General features: G+C 51.6%; 1 protein-coding gene across 2 annotated transcripts in view; it reads left to right on the forward strand.

Moving 5' to 3' along the window:
- Window positions 1–15,069, forward strand: part of ENOX2 (ecto-NOX disulfide-thiol exchanger 2) — a gene marked incomplete at its 5' end in the record, with an annotated part of 61,560 nt that extends 46,491 nt beyond the window's left edge. For both annotated transcript variants that reach the window (XM_082488145.1, XM_082488146.1), the window contains 6 exons: window positions 944–1,125; window positions 3,130–3,237; window positions 4,095–4,151; window positions 5,335–5,443; window positions 6,971–7,056; window positions 11,639–15,069. In XM_082488145.1, coding sequence (XP_082344271.1) covers window positions 944–1,125; window positions 3,130–3,237; window positions 4,095–4,151; window positions 5,335–5,443; window positions 6,971–7,056; window positions 11,639–11,770 — 674 coding nt within the window. In that variant the 3' untranslated portion in view covers window positions 11,771–15,069. The remainder of the gene's footprint in view (window positions 1–943; window positions 1,126–3,129; window positions 3,238–4,094; window positions 4,152–5,334; window positions 5,444–6,970; window positions 7,057–11,638) is intronic.
- Window positions 15,070–17,136: the final 2,067 nt, after the last annotated feature.

The following is a 17,136-nucleotide window of genomic DNA, read 5'->3' on the forward strand; positions in this document are numbered from 1 at the left end:
GGCAGCAAAGAGCAGACCCGATGGCCAAATGACCAGGCAAAATCTGTCAGTTCTTTGCCCTCATAAAGAGCAGGGGCTCCCCCTGGAAACTGCCTTTTTTCTTGGTCCAGATCCATTTTAGGGAGTTAATTCATATCCACTTTGATTGTCTGAAATGAGGAAAGCCCATTCGGATTTACTGAATGTTGCCCGCTGTCCTTCCTTTGGAAATGTGTAGCTGCGCAGAGTGGGGTCCAACGTATACTCACTGGCTGGGAATTATCTACTGGCTGAGTCCGTTAGACAAAACCCACCCAAGCCCACCCTCTTCCCGTGCAGCATGTCTTGTCTGTCTTCCCAGTCTTCCGAGCACAGCGTGCGAGTCCCAGGCAAACGTACCTCCACTTGCTCTGGCCGTGGCCCGAGTACCAGAGGTTCATAGCAGGGCTACGGGATGTCAGCCTGTGTCCTCCACATCACGGGTATGTTTTGAAACCTGCTGAAGCTGTCTTTGCAGCCATAATGTCATATAATCCCATTCCAGAGTTTATGAAGCCCTGCGTGGACACCAGACTGATGCAGGTGATTCATCCCATGACTTGATGGAGACGTTCTTCTGGCTGAAGGTGCCAGTGGAACCTGTCCCAGGGTCTTTCAGCTTTTCTGCTTAGGAAACCTGCTTCCTTGCCAGTGTGGTCATTTCACCCCAATATGTTCTTTTGCTTCTTTTTTTTATTTTCTTCCAACGTAAATACTGCATTCACTACTGAGAGGTGCTCTTTGTCCAGAGGAGCTTGTTTCCTAAAGAGATGTCGCAAACAGTGGTTGAGTGAAATTCGTTTTGGTACTGTTGATTTGTAACTGGGCAGTGGGAACTACAGTCAGTGTGCGCTGGGGGAGAGCACCCGGGGACTTCTTGCTCCCAATTCTTTGACTTTTGATCCCTGCCTGCCTTGTTCTCCAGCACTGGTGTCACAGGTGGAAGCCCTGAAAGAAGAAAACGACAGTCTGCGCTGGCAGCTGGACGCCTACCGCAACGAGGTGGAACTGCTAAAGCAGGAGCAAGGCAAAGCGAGCAGGGATGAAGACACAACCAAGGAGCAGCAGATGAAGCTTCTCCAGCAGGCTCTGCAGGGGATGCAGAAGGTGGGCTCGGACTTTTCTATAGCTATGGCCTGGCTACAACGGCAAAGGGGCTGTGGTGCGGAGCTGGAACATGAGCAAAGGCGCTTTGGTTTTCAGTGGCATCAAAACTGGTAAACGGGAGCAACTTTCTGTCATTTCCACTGTTGCCAAAAAAAAACCCCAAACAACCAATCAGTTCAAAACAGTGACTGCGTATGAACTGATAAGTCACATGGAAACAATCCATAGTCTGTGGATTCCCAGTGTGCTCTTTGCTTGACCACACTGTGACTTCTGAAGTGCTGAGTCTGTGCTTACCCGCTCCGCGACCGTGTGAGGTCCTGGTTACCAGCATAAGCAAGAAAGTGGGAAATCCCAAGCTTGCTTTGACACCTTTTCTGCACTTTACTGGGCTTTTGTTCTCACGGAAATGTGTAGGGCATGTCTTGTTCTTTGGGATTTCCCTGGGCTGAATCTCAAGTGGTTTGGGTCCTCTTAAACCTTAACAGTAGCCCTTGGGGTACTAAGCCAGACTGATACCCAAGAACATAGAGATATAATAGTTCAGGTAAGCACTTTGTTAAAATAAGAGCCTGCAGCAATGCTGTGAAGGCTGTGGCCGTTCTCTGGATGAACCTGACATACAGCACCGGTGTTTGTGACATTGGAACTGTCAGGAGAAGCCTGCTGTAGTCACCATCAGCCTTCAGTGCCTGTGGAAACGGCAGGAATTGCAGGATTTAACAGATTTCCCTTTTCGCGGGTGTCAGGCAGGTCAAATTTCTCTTTACACCGCCACCAAGATGAGTGGCAGTGGGAGAATACTCTGGAGGAAGTGCCTTGATGAAGAAAGATGCTGTCTGTTTGTAGCTATTAATGAATAGGATTATGAATCTTTTTTTTTTTTTTCTTCTTCTAGTTGAGGGAGAAAAATGTTAAAGTAAATTACTGATTAGAGGCTTTTTAAGCATAGAAGAAAACATTAACTGAAATATATATATATTCATGTATCCTGGTTTGACCTCGGAAAGCCGCTAGGCTATGCTTTGCCATATTAGTGTTTAAACTTTTCTTCTCCTGCTGACTTGATCTTGCCTGTTTCTGGGATGCCCGGTGCTGTTAGCAGTTTGCCGAGCACTGTTTTCTTGTGGCTCTAATGGGATGAGCAATCACACTTTTCCTCTGTCGCCTGCGTTGGGTTGTTCAGTTAGGTGTTTGTACTCATCTGCTTTCCCTGTGAACACACTCAAGAGTACAAATTTGCTCGAAAGCAGAATATTATATCCACAACCACGGCTCAGCTCTCCTTGCTAGACACCAGGTTGGCCTTGAGGATTTCATTCTGCTCGCCCCCGAGGTGCGGGTTGTGATTCGCTAGCCGCCCTTTCTCCCGAGCCCGGCTAGCCCGGGGAGCACACAGCGTGCCGGGGGTTTGCGAGCACCCTGCGCTGCTGGGCTGATGCCCGGCATGGGGAGCAGTCAGCGCATCTTTCGGCAGTGTGGAATTGTGCGAAAAATAGTGCAAATCTCCTTACCTAGCAGCCGTTTCAGAGTATTTTCTTAAATTGCAAGACACCTCAGTATTAAGGTGGCGTTAGAGGTTTAGGAAGCCTTTAAGGCGGCTCCCCCAGGTCGCTGGTGTCTGGGCTGCTCTTTCCCATGTGCTGACTGTTTGCGCAGCCCCAGCGTGAGCCGGACTGGGGCAGAGGAGGACTCAGCTGTCAGCTGGGTCAGGCCCGCCGTCTGGTGCACAACACGTGCTTTATTTCAGGGATGGTGAAGGTTTGGTGATGATGGAGTTACTGCCCCGCATTTACAAAATCACACTGGTTTTATACGCTAATAGGAACAGATATTTCTAAGGTACCTTGTAGAAAAGATTTCTTCTTCTTGTATACTTAACCTCGTAATTGTTCTGAGTGTGATCTGCCTGCCTTCACCAAAAGCCCTTATTCATTTGATATTCTTTAAATAGTAGGTGGTGAAAGGCAGGTTAAGAACTGAGCTCTATCTTTTCTCTTCCAGCATCTTTTGAAAGTACAGGATGAATACAAAAAGAGAGAAGCTGAGTTAGAAAAAGTGAGAGAAGACAAACTAAAAATAGAGGCATTATTAGAAAACCTGAAGGAGCAGGTACGTGCCATCCCAGTGCTTCCTTGTTCCCAGCAGTAAATGCACTCTGTGCATTTCATGGTCCGTGATGAGCACAGTGAAGGACCTTTGACCTTCTACACTCTTGTAGAAGATGCTTAGCCCTGGCTTAGGAGCAGTTGTCTCTGGAAAGCTAGAAAAAATTACCTGCCAAATTGGAGGATGGATATCAGTAATGAACTTGCTGATTGCTTCCTGTAGCAGTGAGACAATCTACGTAAGCAACCGTGTAAATAAAAGATTAACTTTCATTTTATAGTATATAGTCGTATTGCAGCTGAAATGTGTTTTTCTGCAACCTGGGCTTTAAAAGATAAGAAAAAAGGGTCTCAATTATCAAACATGTATGTTTGATATGTTTGATATGATTTATATGTGTATTTTACAGGCGTGTTTTGCTCTGACCTTCATAAAACACTATTGAATTGAAAGTTTCTGCCAGTGTTATAATATTCTTATTCTTGCTGGATTTATTCTAAACATAAATAGATACTGTTTTCTTCTCGGGTGTGATCCATTCTGTCTTTTGACTGCGGACCCGTGCATGAATCTCAGCTTGCTCGGTCCTCTCCTGTATAGCACAGACGCGATCGTACAGGGTAGACAAGAAACGTTACGCAGCGTTTCGCACTGAGGACTGTAGAGCCAAACGCTTGGTCTTGTCCCAGATTTTCAATCTTTAGCCCCACTTTTTTGTGCCGTGAGCTGGGGAGGGTAATACATGTCTTTCTTGTAGGTAAAAATGGCTTTGTATCCTGGTGAGCTTCAGGGCCTGATATCAAAGACCAGAAATAACAGACTAGCATCAGTAATCTTGCCTTTTCTTTACCTGTGTATAGCAAAGCATAGCGGATGAAGAGGACAAGGAGAGAGATGCAATTGATTGTCAAGGGAATGTAAGTCCAAGAGTTTCTTTTCTGCTCCTTCAGTCAGAATATCTTACTGAGGGAGGTGATGACACCTCATTGTAAAATGAGCAATTTTTTAAAGTTTGTTTTGTTGTGGTACGTACAGGCTGTCTTTATATCCAAATGAAAATCACCAAGTTATCCATTGCGAGCAGCTTCTGGCGGGTGGAACAGTAGGTATTTGCAACACTGGTGCAGAAATGGGTTTTGGTGTGCAAGATGCTTTGTTGCGCTGTTATTCCAGCCAGCCTTCAAAAATGCCCATGGGATCTCCCAGAGGAAGCAGTCCGTGCCTTTCCCGTACAACGGTACCGGCTGAACCGCAGTCCCTGCGTCCGCCTGAAGCTCCCTGCCGACCTTTACTTTCTCCTGTAGAAGCAAATTACAGCCTGCTTATGCCGGGACTGCGCGGTTTCAGGCCTGTGTAGTTGAGAATTGCACTGGCGTAAGAAGCTACACAAACCCAAAGGGCCATTTATTTCTGTCTCTGTTGTTGGCTCGAGCCCAGTCCGTTTCACTAGTGACCGGAGGCTATTTCCAATTATAGCTGTCTGTAGCTCTCAGACCACTGGAATTCCACAAAAAAATGAGGAATAAAAGAAAGTCCTGCTTTTTAGTGCACCCACCAAGCCTTTGCATTGCTGGCAGCCTTGTGTTTATTTTGGGGATAATAAATTATGCAAAATTCTGTTCTAATTCAGTACCACAAACTCAAGTGAAGGACAGTCCGATCCCAAACCCTCTGCAGCCATTGGGCACTTGATTAATCATATTGCCTCAGTTTAGGCATCTGAAAAATAAACATCCACATCTGAATTAGTCACTGCAAGGCTTGCTTTTTGGTCTCTTTTTTCTTTTATTATTTAAAATAAGGCCCTTCTAGAGCAGAAGTCATAGCAATGAACAGGGCTGATAAAGGGTGTGTTGTGGCATCTTGCTTAACTTCGTGGGCTTTTAATCTAAGGTGGTAATTCAGACACAGCAGCGTGAACATAGCTGTGCCTTGTCGCAAAATAAACAGCAGATACAGCAATGTGATGAATGCAGTGACTTACAGAAACAGGAAAACAAAAGTACAGACTCTGTGGGGTCTGACCGAGCCGCTGCTTGATGTGTAAGAGTGCCTGCTGCGCTGCTGGTGTGTGGAACGGACCCTGTGGTTTGTTTGCAGGAGAGCGGTACATCCCGAGTTTGTGCATGCAGCCAGGAGAAGGAATGTCCAGTTGAGAAGACGTTGAGCAATAGTCCTGTGAAGTCTGAGCGAGAAGTTCTCTTAGTCGGTAAGTTCTTTTGATGGGTTTGGTGACGATGCTGGAGACCTGAACCGAGCTGGACTTGCTTCAAGGTGGCCTCGCAGCTCCTGCTTGCCACCTCTTGTTCCTTTGGTTGTGGCAGCAGAGGTGGGAGTGCTGGAACTGAGGAGAGCCTCGAGCTTCGGTGGGGTCAGGGTTTCACCTTGTGCGTTGCGCATGTGGAAATCTTGTGCTGTGCACCTTTCAGTCAAAACCACACACGGTAAAGGGGGCTTATGTGCAGTGACAGCCAGGTCAGCACGTGCTGGAGTGACAGTTCCTCTTCTGGGAGGCGTCATGGGAGGCAGTAAGTTACAGAGGAGGGTCTGTCTTCATTCAGTTAGGGCCTAATCAACCTTCCAGCATCCTAAGCAGTGCCACAGGCTCTAAGACGTTAATCGGCTTGAGCGTTGCAGCACCTCGCAGGGTGGATGACGTTTGTGGACCCACACAGCAGTAAGGCACACCATTAGGTCAGGCACGGTGTGCCAGGGACCCTGAGCAGATAAACCCTTCTGGCTTTAGAAGCTGTGGCCAGAGAGGAAGGGAGGTGGTGAAATGTGGCAGGGAGAGAAGGCCGGGCTCAATGGGCTGAGAAATATTGCCAGCGTTTTCATGTGATGCTCACAAAGGGATTGGTGACCTCTGATTTACAGTGCAGGCCTATCTGCTACTGTTATTATTTCCTTTCTCCTTGCCTATTCCTAGTGATGTTGAAAAACACCCTAATGTGGCACGCTACGGCTTTTTAGCCCAAAGCACTGGGTAGTTGGGGGTTTTCTGGAGCATTGGAGGAGGAACAGGAGTCCTTGTCTTTCTGGCACAAGACATTTTCTTTGGTTCACTGTCACTCAGCCAAGTTCTCCTTAGCCATCCCTCTACATCTGATTTGAGACTAACGATAACTCATTCATTGTTAGCCAGACGCATCTGTTTGTGCCAGATCACGGGCTGGTTTCTGCATTGAGAGGGAGAGGACTTTGGGGAAAACCAAAGGCACAGCCTTTTTCTGCAAATGATGGTCAGAAATGTGAGTCGGTCTTTTTGGTGTACAGTCCTGGCCATGAGCTGGAGCAGAGTCTCTTCGTGACAGAGTGCAAACTTGGGTTGCTCTATTTAACCGAGAGCTGCAAAACTGTTGGGATGGGACACACACGCTGCTGCCGCTCTCCCCATTTGCCTTCTGTGTTTTCCTGCTCCGTGACCCTCGTTGGCACAGTGGCAGCAGAGCTCTGCTTCCCCTCTCCTCGGGCCTCGCATCCCCGCGTGTGTGATAATCTCAGTGCAGTTCATCATTGGGCACGTGGGCAGTACTCGGCAAGCAGTGGGAGCGGTGAGCTCTGCTCCAAGTGCTGACCTGCCGCATCTCTGGCTGTTGTTTCCTTTGTGGTCTAGGAACCTCACTGTACTTAGAACCAAAAATGTCGCATGAGATCCCTCTCTGCTCTGCCGAGCTGGTATTCTCAGCTGGCTCTTGTCTCATGAGAATAACGTTTGTGGTGTTCCTTCCCTCAGGAATAATTTCAACGTTTCTTCATGTGCACCCGTTTGGAGCGAGCATAGAGTACATCTGTTCCTACCTGCAGCGCCTGGACAGCAAAGTAAGTGTCACAACACTTGCAGTTCCCCGGGCCAGCCTGGGCGCTGTATTTGTGCCCCGAGCTGTGTGGACAGCTGGGGGTTGGACAGTAAGAACTGGTGTGTATTAACTGGAACCAGTTGTTGGAAGAGTTCAAGGAAAGAGGTGAACTTTCTCAGAATCACAGGACGGTTTGGGTTGGGGGGGACCTTTAGAGATCATCTAGTCCACCCCCCTGCTGTGGGCATGGGCATCTTTCACAAGATCATAGAATTATTTGGGTTGGAAGAGACCTTAAAGCCCATCCAGTGCCACCCCCTGCCCCGGGCAGGGACACCTCCCCCCAGCCCAGGTCGCTCCCAGCCCCGTCCAACCTGGCCTTGAACCCCTCCAGGGATGGGGCAGCCACAGCTCCTCGGGGCACCCTGCGCCAGGGGCTCACCGCCCTCAGGGTAATGAATTTCTTCCTAATATCTAATCTAAATCTCCCCTCTTTCTGTTTAAAACCATTCTCCCTCATCCTATCACTCCATGCCCTTGGAAAAAGTCCCTCCCCAGCTCTGCTGTAGCTCCTTTAGGGACTGGAAGGGGCTCTATGGTCTCCCCGGAGCCTTCTCTTCTCCAGGCTGACCCCCCACCTCTCCCAGCCTGTCCTCCCAGCAGAGGGGCTCCAGCCCTCCCAGCATCTCCGGGGCCTCCTCTGGCCCCGCTCCAGCAGGTCCATGTCTTTCCTATGTTGGGGGCTCCAGAGCTGGAGGCAGCACTGCGGGGGGGTCTCCCCAGAGCACAGCAGAGGGGCAGAATCCCCCCCTCGCCCTGCTGGCCACGCTGCTTCTGCAGCCCAAATGCAGCTTCTGATGCAGCTGCCTCTGCTCCCCCGCCTCTGGCTCAGCGCTGACACAGCGGAGCGTTAACCTGAGGACAGAGTTGAAGATGGTGTTCTTACTGCAGATGTTCATGTGTAATCCTGCTCGTAATTCAACAAGACCCTTTGACAGTAGCTGTATTCTGCAGCGGTGAATTCCATCTTTAAAATCTCCCTCTAAAATGTATTTTTGTTTATTCTTTTTAAGTTTGCTGTCTTTGTTTCCCTTAACCTTATGACCTCTAAGGAAAAGAGCAAACAACCCGCCTCTTAGCCTCTTGCATACTGTTTGTTTATTATCTTATAACATCTGCCATGCCACTGTTTGTATACACTCTCTCTAAATTGAACAGTTGTTGTTTTTGTGTCTCTGAGCAAAGTTTTTTTCCATATTTCTGATCTTGTAGCCCTTTGCTGAGCCTTTTATGTGCCTGTTTCGATACTGTCAGTGAAGTCGTTTTTAGGAGGGTGCTGTGCCGGGGCCTTACGCTGGAAAAGCCCGCGCAGGGAGTCGCAGTCCCTGCTTACGGCGGTCTATGCTAAGTGGGGAGATCGAGCCCTGGGTGCGGGGGTCAAGAAGGGCAGTAGCAAGAGCAGCGCTCACACGTTTTCGTTAATACAATAAGAATCTGCTGTTTCCCGCGGTATTTCTGTGTGTTGCTGGCTTCCGACTCATTTTCAGAGTAAACGCGGAGGGACTGTGCAAAGGCTTCTGAAGGTTCAAGGAAATTACATCTCGCTCTACTATACCGTTCTTCGGTTGCCTTCCTTAACATGCCCCGGGGACAGGAGACTCACCAGCATGGGAATCATCTCTTGTGATTGGAACTTGTTCAGCTGCTTTTGTTTATAACTTTGTTTATAACTTACTTTTCCCCCTTGTAAGAAAGCAGGGCTCGCTGGCCTGCTTCCAGGCTCTCTCCAGCCCTTCAAAGATCTGTCTAATAATGTATCTTCTCATCCCAGTTCTGAGTTTGTCGATGAGGCGAACAGCTGCCTTTGTTTTTCTTTGGAGTTTCTAAAGAAATGCCGTCATACAATTCATCTGGTTTCTGGCACTTCCTCTTCGGGGTCTCCAGTGTAGAAAAGGGCTCCCGGAGGTTTCTCCAATAAGCGTAGCAGAAACTCCTTGTGAAAGGTGCGTCCCTTAACCTCTGCCGTCACATCAGTCGTCTTTGATTGTTCGCTGACACTCGGGTAAACGCAGCAGCCGGCTGACTTGCACAGGTCTTTTGTGCCTGGTCTCTCGAAAAGAGGTCTTCCCATTTGTTCTTCAGGTTACATCTTGGCTCTTTTGTCTCCCTCTTGATTACTGCAGGAGCTCGGTATGAGCCGGAGCTGTTACTTCTAACATCAACAGATCTTTGGGCTTGAGGTGGGGTAGGAGTTGGGGGAGCATGTGAGAGCAGAACCCAGTTTCTTGAAGCTGCCAGCGGGGAAGGAAGAGGAATATCTTTCCTCTGTTCCCTGCCCAGTCTCACCAAGGCAGCCAGCGGGGCAGCAAACAGTGCGGAAATTAAAATTGAGGGTGGTCTGAAGCCATGGAACCGTCCTCACAGAAACTCCCTGCAGCGCTGCGAGCGTCGCAGGCGCTGGGCAGTGGAGGTGATTCTCCTCCCAGGCGTCCGCTCTCTGTTTCACGTCTCAGGTTGGACCTCTGCCTTGCCAAAGCCATTGCCAGCCGGAGCTCATTCCTCTGGCTCTCTCAAATCTCGGACTGTTGTTTCTGCCTGATTGCGGGGCAGCGTGATGACAAAAGCGCATCCACCAAATGCAATCCGTCTTGCGAAGCAGGTGCTCTTGGTCTTTACCACGTTGGGCACATTTTGAAAGCTGTGGACCTGCAGTTACTGCCAAAGGGTTTTCAGAGGAACGCACTTGTGTGCTAATGAAGGCTTCAGAGCGAACCTACTTCCTTCGTATGTCATCTTCCCAGTGATGAGTGGTACTCCACACTCTTGGAAGTAAAAACCTTTTCTCCTTAGCTAAGTGCTGACTGAAAACTGTAGTTCCCGCTAGCACACGCAGAAAGTAAGTCAATCAAAAGAACAATGTCGTGCATCCTTGAGAAGGTCAGAGTCAAACGTGAGTTTGGAAGGATGGTAACTCAAGATTGTCTCCTGGAAAATCCAGTTATGCGTTGCGTTTGAGACCATGGAGTGGGATCAGGCTTGACACTGCACAGCAGTCGAGCTGAGTCCGCTGTGGCAGGGCTGAAAACGGAGCATGAGCAGGAGAAGCACCACTGAGGTGCGTGGTCGATACGCGCCTGGCTTAAAGCACAGTCCCTGGGAACTCACAGTGCTGCGACTACAGAGCTACAAACTCCGCAAACCGTGAAAGGAATTAAAAATAGATACAGCGACTGTGGTAGATCAACGGAACACGTACAAAGGATGTCACATTGCGCTGCACTGTTGGAAAATGTCCCTGTTTTTATCCAGTACATCCTAATGCTCTACCTAGCCAGCAGGTGGATGAGGTCATTGTGCAGACATAGCTCTGAACGTGTGTCAAAGCAGTCCCAAATACACAGCGGAAACTATCTTGAATTCTTGTGAATACAACAAACAAGGTTTTAATTCTGCTGCTGCCATAGGAAAACCATTGCAGGCGATTGAGTGTAAGGTGGAGGACACGGCTGATGCACTCTTTATATGTCCTGAAACTGTTAACCTGCAGCATCTTAAAAGTTTTTTCACTTACTGAACTTCAATTATAGCTAGTAAGTGCCTGAGCAGTCAAATTTACGGGCCTGCCCGCCTGTGTGTGATGGACTTTTCGTGCAGATTGTATGGCTGGTGTGGGACTGGGTAGTGATGCTGGTGGGTACGTGCCTCGCTTCATCCCCATGAAAACCCCAGAAGAGACCTGAGCTTCAGCGCTTCCAGGGCACGGCGCTGGGAGAACGCGTCACTTTGCCAGGGGTTTTAGAAGTAAGATTCGAGCTGTATGAGAAAACCATGGGACACATCACGCATGCTACCACTTGTCGTGTTACAAGAGCTTAAAAAGCTGCTGCGGAGAGTGCGTCCTGAAGAAAGGACCAGCAGTCATCTCGAAAAGCGGCAGGGTGGGTGACATCCCCGGGGCTGTGCCAGCGCCCTGGTCTGGTTAGGGGCAGGAGCTGGGTGGATCGTTCCCCACCATGGGGCACGACCTGAAGCCAGAGGCTGCCTTGACGAGCCTTCGCTCTCATCCGCCCTGGCAAATCTGTCCGCTTTATATATTTATGTTCCTTTTCTGCAGAGGCGGAACCTCCAGATGTTGGATCTGAGCTCTGTTTGAGCAGCTCCTGTGCTGACAGGGACGTGGTAGCTGCGCTGCTGCTGAGTGCTTGTGACTGTCCAGAACGTGCATACAAATTCCCCACGTCCCTGATTTCTGTACCCCGTAACGGTGAGCTCTGGCGAAAGTACTCACTGTTCAGTTACTGAAATGCTGGGGAGTTTTTAATCCATTATCTTGCATTTCACAGTGGAAAAAATTAGGACAATCCTTTCACCCTTATTTCTAGTGTTTGTTATACCTGCAGCCACCTCGCCCCGAAGTGTGACAGCAGCACAGCTCGTGCTGTCCCAAGGTTACTGCCGTGAGTATTTGGACAGGACGTCCAGGGAAAGCCTCGGTGTACTTTAGCAATTAAATCTGTTTGAGCTTGAATATCGCCAGTCATTACAGGGCTTCTGTAACCAAAAGCGTCTTCGTTTTTAGTGACGTTTTCCTCCTGCTTCCACAGATTTGCACTGCGGAAGTGGAAGTTCTCATGACTCGACTCCAGAACACGTTCCGGCAGGAGCTGAGCGGGGTTGGGGCCAGCCTGGAGAAAAGGTGGAAGTTTTGTGGCTTCGATGGATTGAAAATGACTTGAGCTTCGACTTAACGCTGGAAACGACAGCAGGATATGTACGCCAGGAAAACCTGGGATGCCTCTTACCTCTGTTCATGATGATTATCTTGCACGCATCACGGACTCGGGTGGGATAATAGGTCAGTGAAACTGTAAGTCCAGAGCAGCACTGGAAGAAACTTCAAGTTCTGTAGCTTCTTTGATCGGTTATTTGTTATCGGGCAAGTGCTGTTCAATATATTTTGTGAAAAAAGTCCATGTCTGATATTTTTAAGCGCAGCGTGTTGACTGTATGTTTTGCCAATGTTCTATGTGTTCTGTGTGCCCAAATCTCTCATCCTGTACCTTCTTTTTACTGGTAGGAGCAGCCATAGACTGTCCTCTGAAACAACAACAAAGAGGCATTTTTCTGGTTTCTAGAACCACTAAAAGGGGGAAAAAAAGGCATTTTTTAGACATTTCTATGATTAAAAACTGAGGTATGTTTAAACAGAAGAAGACTTAGATGGCTCAGAGTTCTCTCTGAGCCAAACAATTGGTTCTTTTTCATGCTATTTTCTCTACTAATGGTTGAACAATAAGCTAAGATGAAGGCAGTGTCTCCAGGAGCCGAGTGTGGTTCTGGCTGTGCCGCTGGTGGTCTGTGCGTTGCAGAGTCAGTCTGTAAATAATTTTTTACGTGGGAAGGGTATTTAATTTTCTGTTGATCTGGGTGGAGCAGAGCCTACGTCAGTCCTCTGTCTTAATACTGACTTACCACCAAATTTCTCCGCCCACCTTTCTTTGGAAACCTTGCTTCTGGAAGTACAACAAGCAGCGCAGACTTTTCTCTTCCTGAATCTTCCCAAAGGCTGTTCCTCCTGTTCTCAGTAACCGCCGGGCTCCTCCCCAGCCCTCTGCAGAAGGTTGGTAAGATGTGGGGTAAAATGCCTCGGCCCCCTGATCCACCCTCTCCAGATCCCTCTGCAGAGCCTGCCTTCCCTCCACCAGATCAGCACTCCCACCATACTCGGTGTGCTCGGAAACCTCAGCGAGGGTGCCCTCGGTCCCCTCCTCCACATCGTTGAGAAAGACATTAAACAGAACTGGCCCCAACGCCGAGCCCTGGGGAACACCGCTTGTCACCAGCCACCAACTGGATTGTCAACCTCGAGACACTTAAAACACCCCCTAACATGCAGGGCCACCCCACCGCCCCTCCCTCCTCGCCTGTCCCGCCTGAAGACTCTTGCCCGCCATTGCGGCACTCCAGTTGTGTGAGTCAGCCCACCAGGTTTCTGTGGTGGTGACTGTGTTGTAGTTCTCCAGCTGCGCGGTGGCTTCCAGCTCCCCCGGCGTGCTGCCCGTGCCGCGTGCATTGGTGTAGGTGCGCTTCAGTTGGGCTACTGATCCCCCCCCTTCTTTTTGGGGGGAGAAGCCCTAATTCCTATGAGACTGTTCTCAGGCGCTTCCGTGTATTCTAACACATCAATGAGCCCTGCGTCTTTGCTGCTGTGTGGGTCTCCATCCCCTACCCCCGCCGAGATGGCGAAGGCGCTGCCCGCATTGCTGCCGGGACATTTCAGATGTGCTCCAGCATACTCAGCACATGGTGGAGCAGATCGAAGGCCCTCGTTAGCACACCGTCCCTCAACTGTTGATGTGCCGCCCCCAGATCTATCTCTAGCCAGCCTGGTTTTATCCCTTTGCCCCTTCAAATCTGGTTGCAAGCTCTTTCAACGAGCCCGGCTAACTCCTGCGCAAAGCCCTTTCCCCCTCTGAGACGGGCGTACCCTGGCTGTGGCCAGCAGCCCTGGTGGCGTGTAGACTGACCCATGATCAAAAAAACCTCACATTCTGCTGGTGACACCGGGCCTGGAGCCAGGTACTGATGTGCTGGCTCCTCCTGCCCCTCATCATTTCCTGCAGCTGGGAACACAACTTGTGCTCCTGGTCCCTTCACCAGTCCTCCCAAGGTCCTGAAGTCTCTCTTGATTGCCCTTGGCCGCCTTACAGCAACGTCACCCCTGCCTACCTGAAAAATCGATGCTGGACAGTGACCCGAGGGCCGTACCAGGGTAGGAATTTTTCTCTTCACATCTTTAGCCCTGGCCCAGGGAGGCAGCAGACTCCCAAAGGAGTGGGTCTGGTCGGCATATCGAGCCTTCTGTTCCCCTCAGAAGGGAGTCTCCTATGACAATGACCCGTCATTTTTCTTTCTGGAAGCAGTTTTGGTGCAGGGCGTAGGCCGGCTTAGCCTCGGTGACACCTCCAGCCTCGATGAACCATCGTCCTCGTCTTCGCTGGTTCTGCTCACAGAACCTCGTACCTGTTACACGCCTGGGAAGGTGAGGTGGCCACCGAGGAGACGTGCCTGCTGCGCCGGGCAGGAACTTGTCACCATGGCCCCAACCCTTCAGTCACCACGTTCAGCCGGATGGAGAGGGGACAGGGTAGTCTGTGCTCGGCAGAGACCGCTCCTTAGGATAATGAGGAAGGAAACTTTAGGAAAGTGGCCTGGTTCAGAGCCCGGAGGGCAGACACGGTCGGAGCACGCGGGAGTCGGGAAAGGCACGTCCGTGACTCTGCGTCCAGAGGAGATCAGCGGGATGAGCGGGGCGCGGTGGCTGCATTGGACCTGAAACGTGGAAGGAGTCGTCAGGCTCTGCTCCCCCAGAGCGTCGGCTGCGGGGCGGCGGGGGGAGCTGTGATTCGGACAGGCCGTCTCGGCCAGCAGGAGACCCCTCCTGTGGGAGCTGGTGTGGCTGGGGGGGGCTCCTCCGAGGTGGGGCTGAGACTGTCTGCTGCAGTTTCGTGGTGGACCAGACGGATTGTTCTGTGGGGCAGCGGAGGGGAGGGGAGCTGGGACCTCCGGAGCGATGGCTCTGTGCCCTAAAAGCAGGAAGGGCCAGTTGGGTGCTGGGTCCTGCGTCTTCCCCCCTCCGGGCTTTCTTTACCGAGGCCTCTCCAGAGGGACTGAGCTTTCCCCGGACCCTTGTGTGCTCTTTGCCACCAGGAGAAATCCGTTCTGCAGATGGGCTCCCTGGACAGTGAGGATGCAGTGGGATGCTACTGGTGGTGCCAAACCCTCTCTGTCTGCAGAGCGAGCTGTGGGAGCGCTGGGGCAGCGGGCGAGGGCCCCGTGCGCGGCTGGGTTGGGTGCGGGCAGCGGGAACGGGTGAGAGGAACCTTTCCGTGGGGACCGGGCTGCCCGCTCTCCTGGCTCCTGACGCGGAAGGTTTGCTACGCTGGATGCGGATGAAAACCCTTCTACAGAAATGTTCTGAATAGTTGTGTCACTGCAGGTGAAAGTTGAATTTTTAAGGAATAAACATTTTTTATGGGCGAATCTTGGTCCTGCTGCTTTCTTTTTCTCACCCGGCTTATGTCGGCTGCTACGGGAAGGGAGGTGCTCCATCCCAAGTCCTCTGCCAACACGGGGCTTCACTGTCCTCATAGTACATTTCCAGAGTGCTCATACTGGGCTGGCAAGTGATCAGCAGCAAACGACTACGAAACCTCCCTGCTTCCTCTGCAGCCTCTTCTGGTGTTTTACTCAACAGGCAGTGAATTCAAAGTCCCTGACCTCCTCCTCCTTTCTTCAAAGCAGATGGTGTTTCCTGATTATGGCAGCGTTTGGGCTGGACGTCTGGTGCAGCACAGCACCACCAGTTTATACTTGGTGACAAAGATGGGGTGATACTGCCCCTCTGCTGCGCTCTGCTCTGGGGAGACCCCCCCGCGGTGCTGCCTCCAGCTCGGGGGGTCCCCACAGCAGAAGGACACGGAGCTGTTGGAGCGGGGCCAGAGGAGGCCCCGGAGATGCTGGGAGGGCTGGAGCCCCTCTGCTGGGAGGACAGGCTGGGAGAGGTGGGGGGGTCAGCCTGGAGAGGAGAAGGCTCCGGGGAGACTTCAGAGCCCCTTCCAGTGCCTAAAGGGGCTCCAGGAGAGCTGGGGAGGGACTCTGGGTCAGGGAGGGGAGCGATGGGACGAGGGGGAATGGTTTTAAACTGAAAGAGGGGAGATTGAGATGAGGTATTAGGAAGAAATTCCTGACTGTTCAGGCGGTGAGCCCCTGGCGCAGGGTGCCCCGAGAAGCTGTGGCTGCCCCATCCCTGGAGGTGTTCAAGGCCGGGTTGGACGGGGCTGGGAGCAACCTGAGCTGGGGGGGTGTCCCTGCCTGGGGCAGGGGGGTGGACTGGATGGTCTTCAAGGTCCCTTCCAACCTAAACCATTCCAGTATTCTATAATGAGGCGACGCACAGAGAAAATGGGAACTCGGCAGCCTCCACAAAGGTGCTTCACCCTGCAAAGGGGGTTCCAGTGCGATGGCTGCACATTTTGGAGGAGGCTGCAAGCCTGGCTGGGACCTCTCCAAATGCTGCTGTTGCTGTGGAGAAGGAAGGAGATGGGCTGGTGGCATCTGGATCAGGAGATGCGGAAGATCCCGCAGGCAGCAGGCAGCGGCAGGGCCGGATCCCAGAAGAACAGGAGGGGTCCAGTTTAAAAGGGAGCCTGCGGATAACCCAGCCCCTCCTGGAGAAGGACGCTCTGGAGATGTGAGTGCTGGGCCAGGGATGGGCCGTGTCGTGGTGTGGGCAGCCGCGCTGCAGACAGACCCCCGCAGAGCCATCACTGGATGGCTGCCCAGGGCTCTGCACCCTGTCCTCAGCTCAGCTTCTCCGCGGGACTGGGCAGAGCTGGGGCAGCATGGCTCTGCCCAGGGAACTGCTGGAGAGGGTCCAGCAAAGGGCTACAGAGATGATGAGGGGACTGGAGCATCTCTCTGATGAGGAAAGGCTGAGGGACTCGGGGCTTTTTGGTCTGGAGAAGAGAAGACTGAGGGGGGATCTTATCAACGCTTATCAATCCTTCAAGGGAGGGTGCCGGGGGGGTGGGAACAGTCATTTTCCAGTGGTGCCCAGTGACAGGACAAGAGGGAACGGGCACAAACGTGACCATAGGCAGTTCCATCTGAACCTGAGGAGGGACTTCTCTCCTGTGGGGGTGGCAGAGCACTGGCACAGCTGCCCAGAGAGGGGGGGAGTCTCCCCCTCTGGAGCCATTCCAAACCCGCCTGGAGGTGTCCTGTGCCACTGCTGGAGGTGCCCCTGCTCTGGCGGGGGGTGGCACTGGGGGAGCTCCAGAGGGCCCTTCCAGCCCCCACCAGTCCGGGATGCTGTGTTGCACCCCAGTCATCACCATGCCATGAGCAGGAGCCCGGCTGCGGTCACCAAGGTGCTCGTGGGTGTGATGATGTGCAAGGAGGTTCCAATTTTGGGTGTTAACACACGTCTTGCGGGTTCCTGAGGATGTGTAAGGCTCTCTGGGGTCTGTAACCCCCCATGTCCAACAAGGCCTACAAGATGCTACCTGCACATCTATCCTGTCAGGTCAGTGAGCTCTTC

The sequence above is a fragment of the Vanellus vanellus genome (assembly GCF_965231255.1).
Source record: "Vanellus vanellus genome assembly, chromosome: 10".
NCBI classification, from domain to species: Eukaryota; Metazoa; Chordata; class Aves; order Charadriiformes; family Charadriidae; genus Vanellus; species Vanellus vanellus.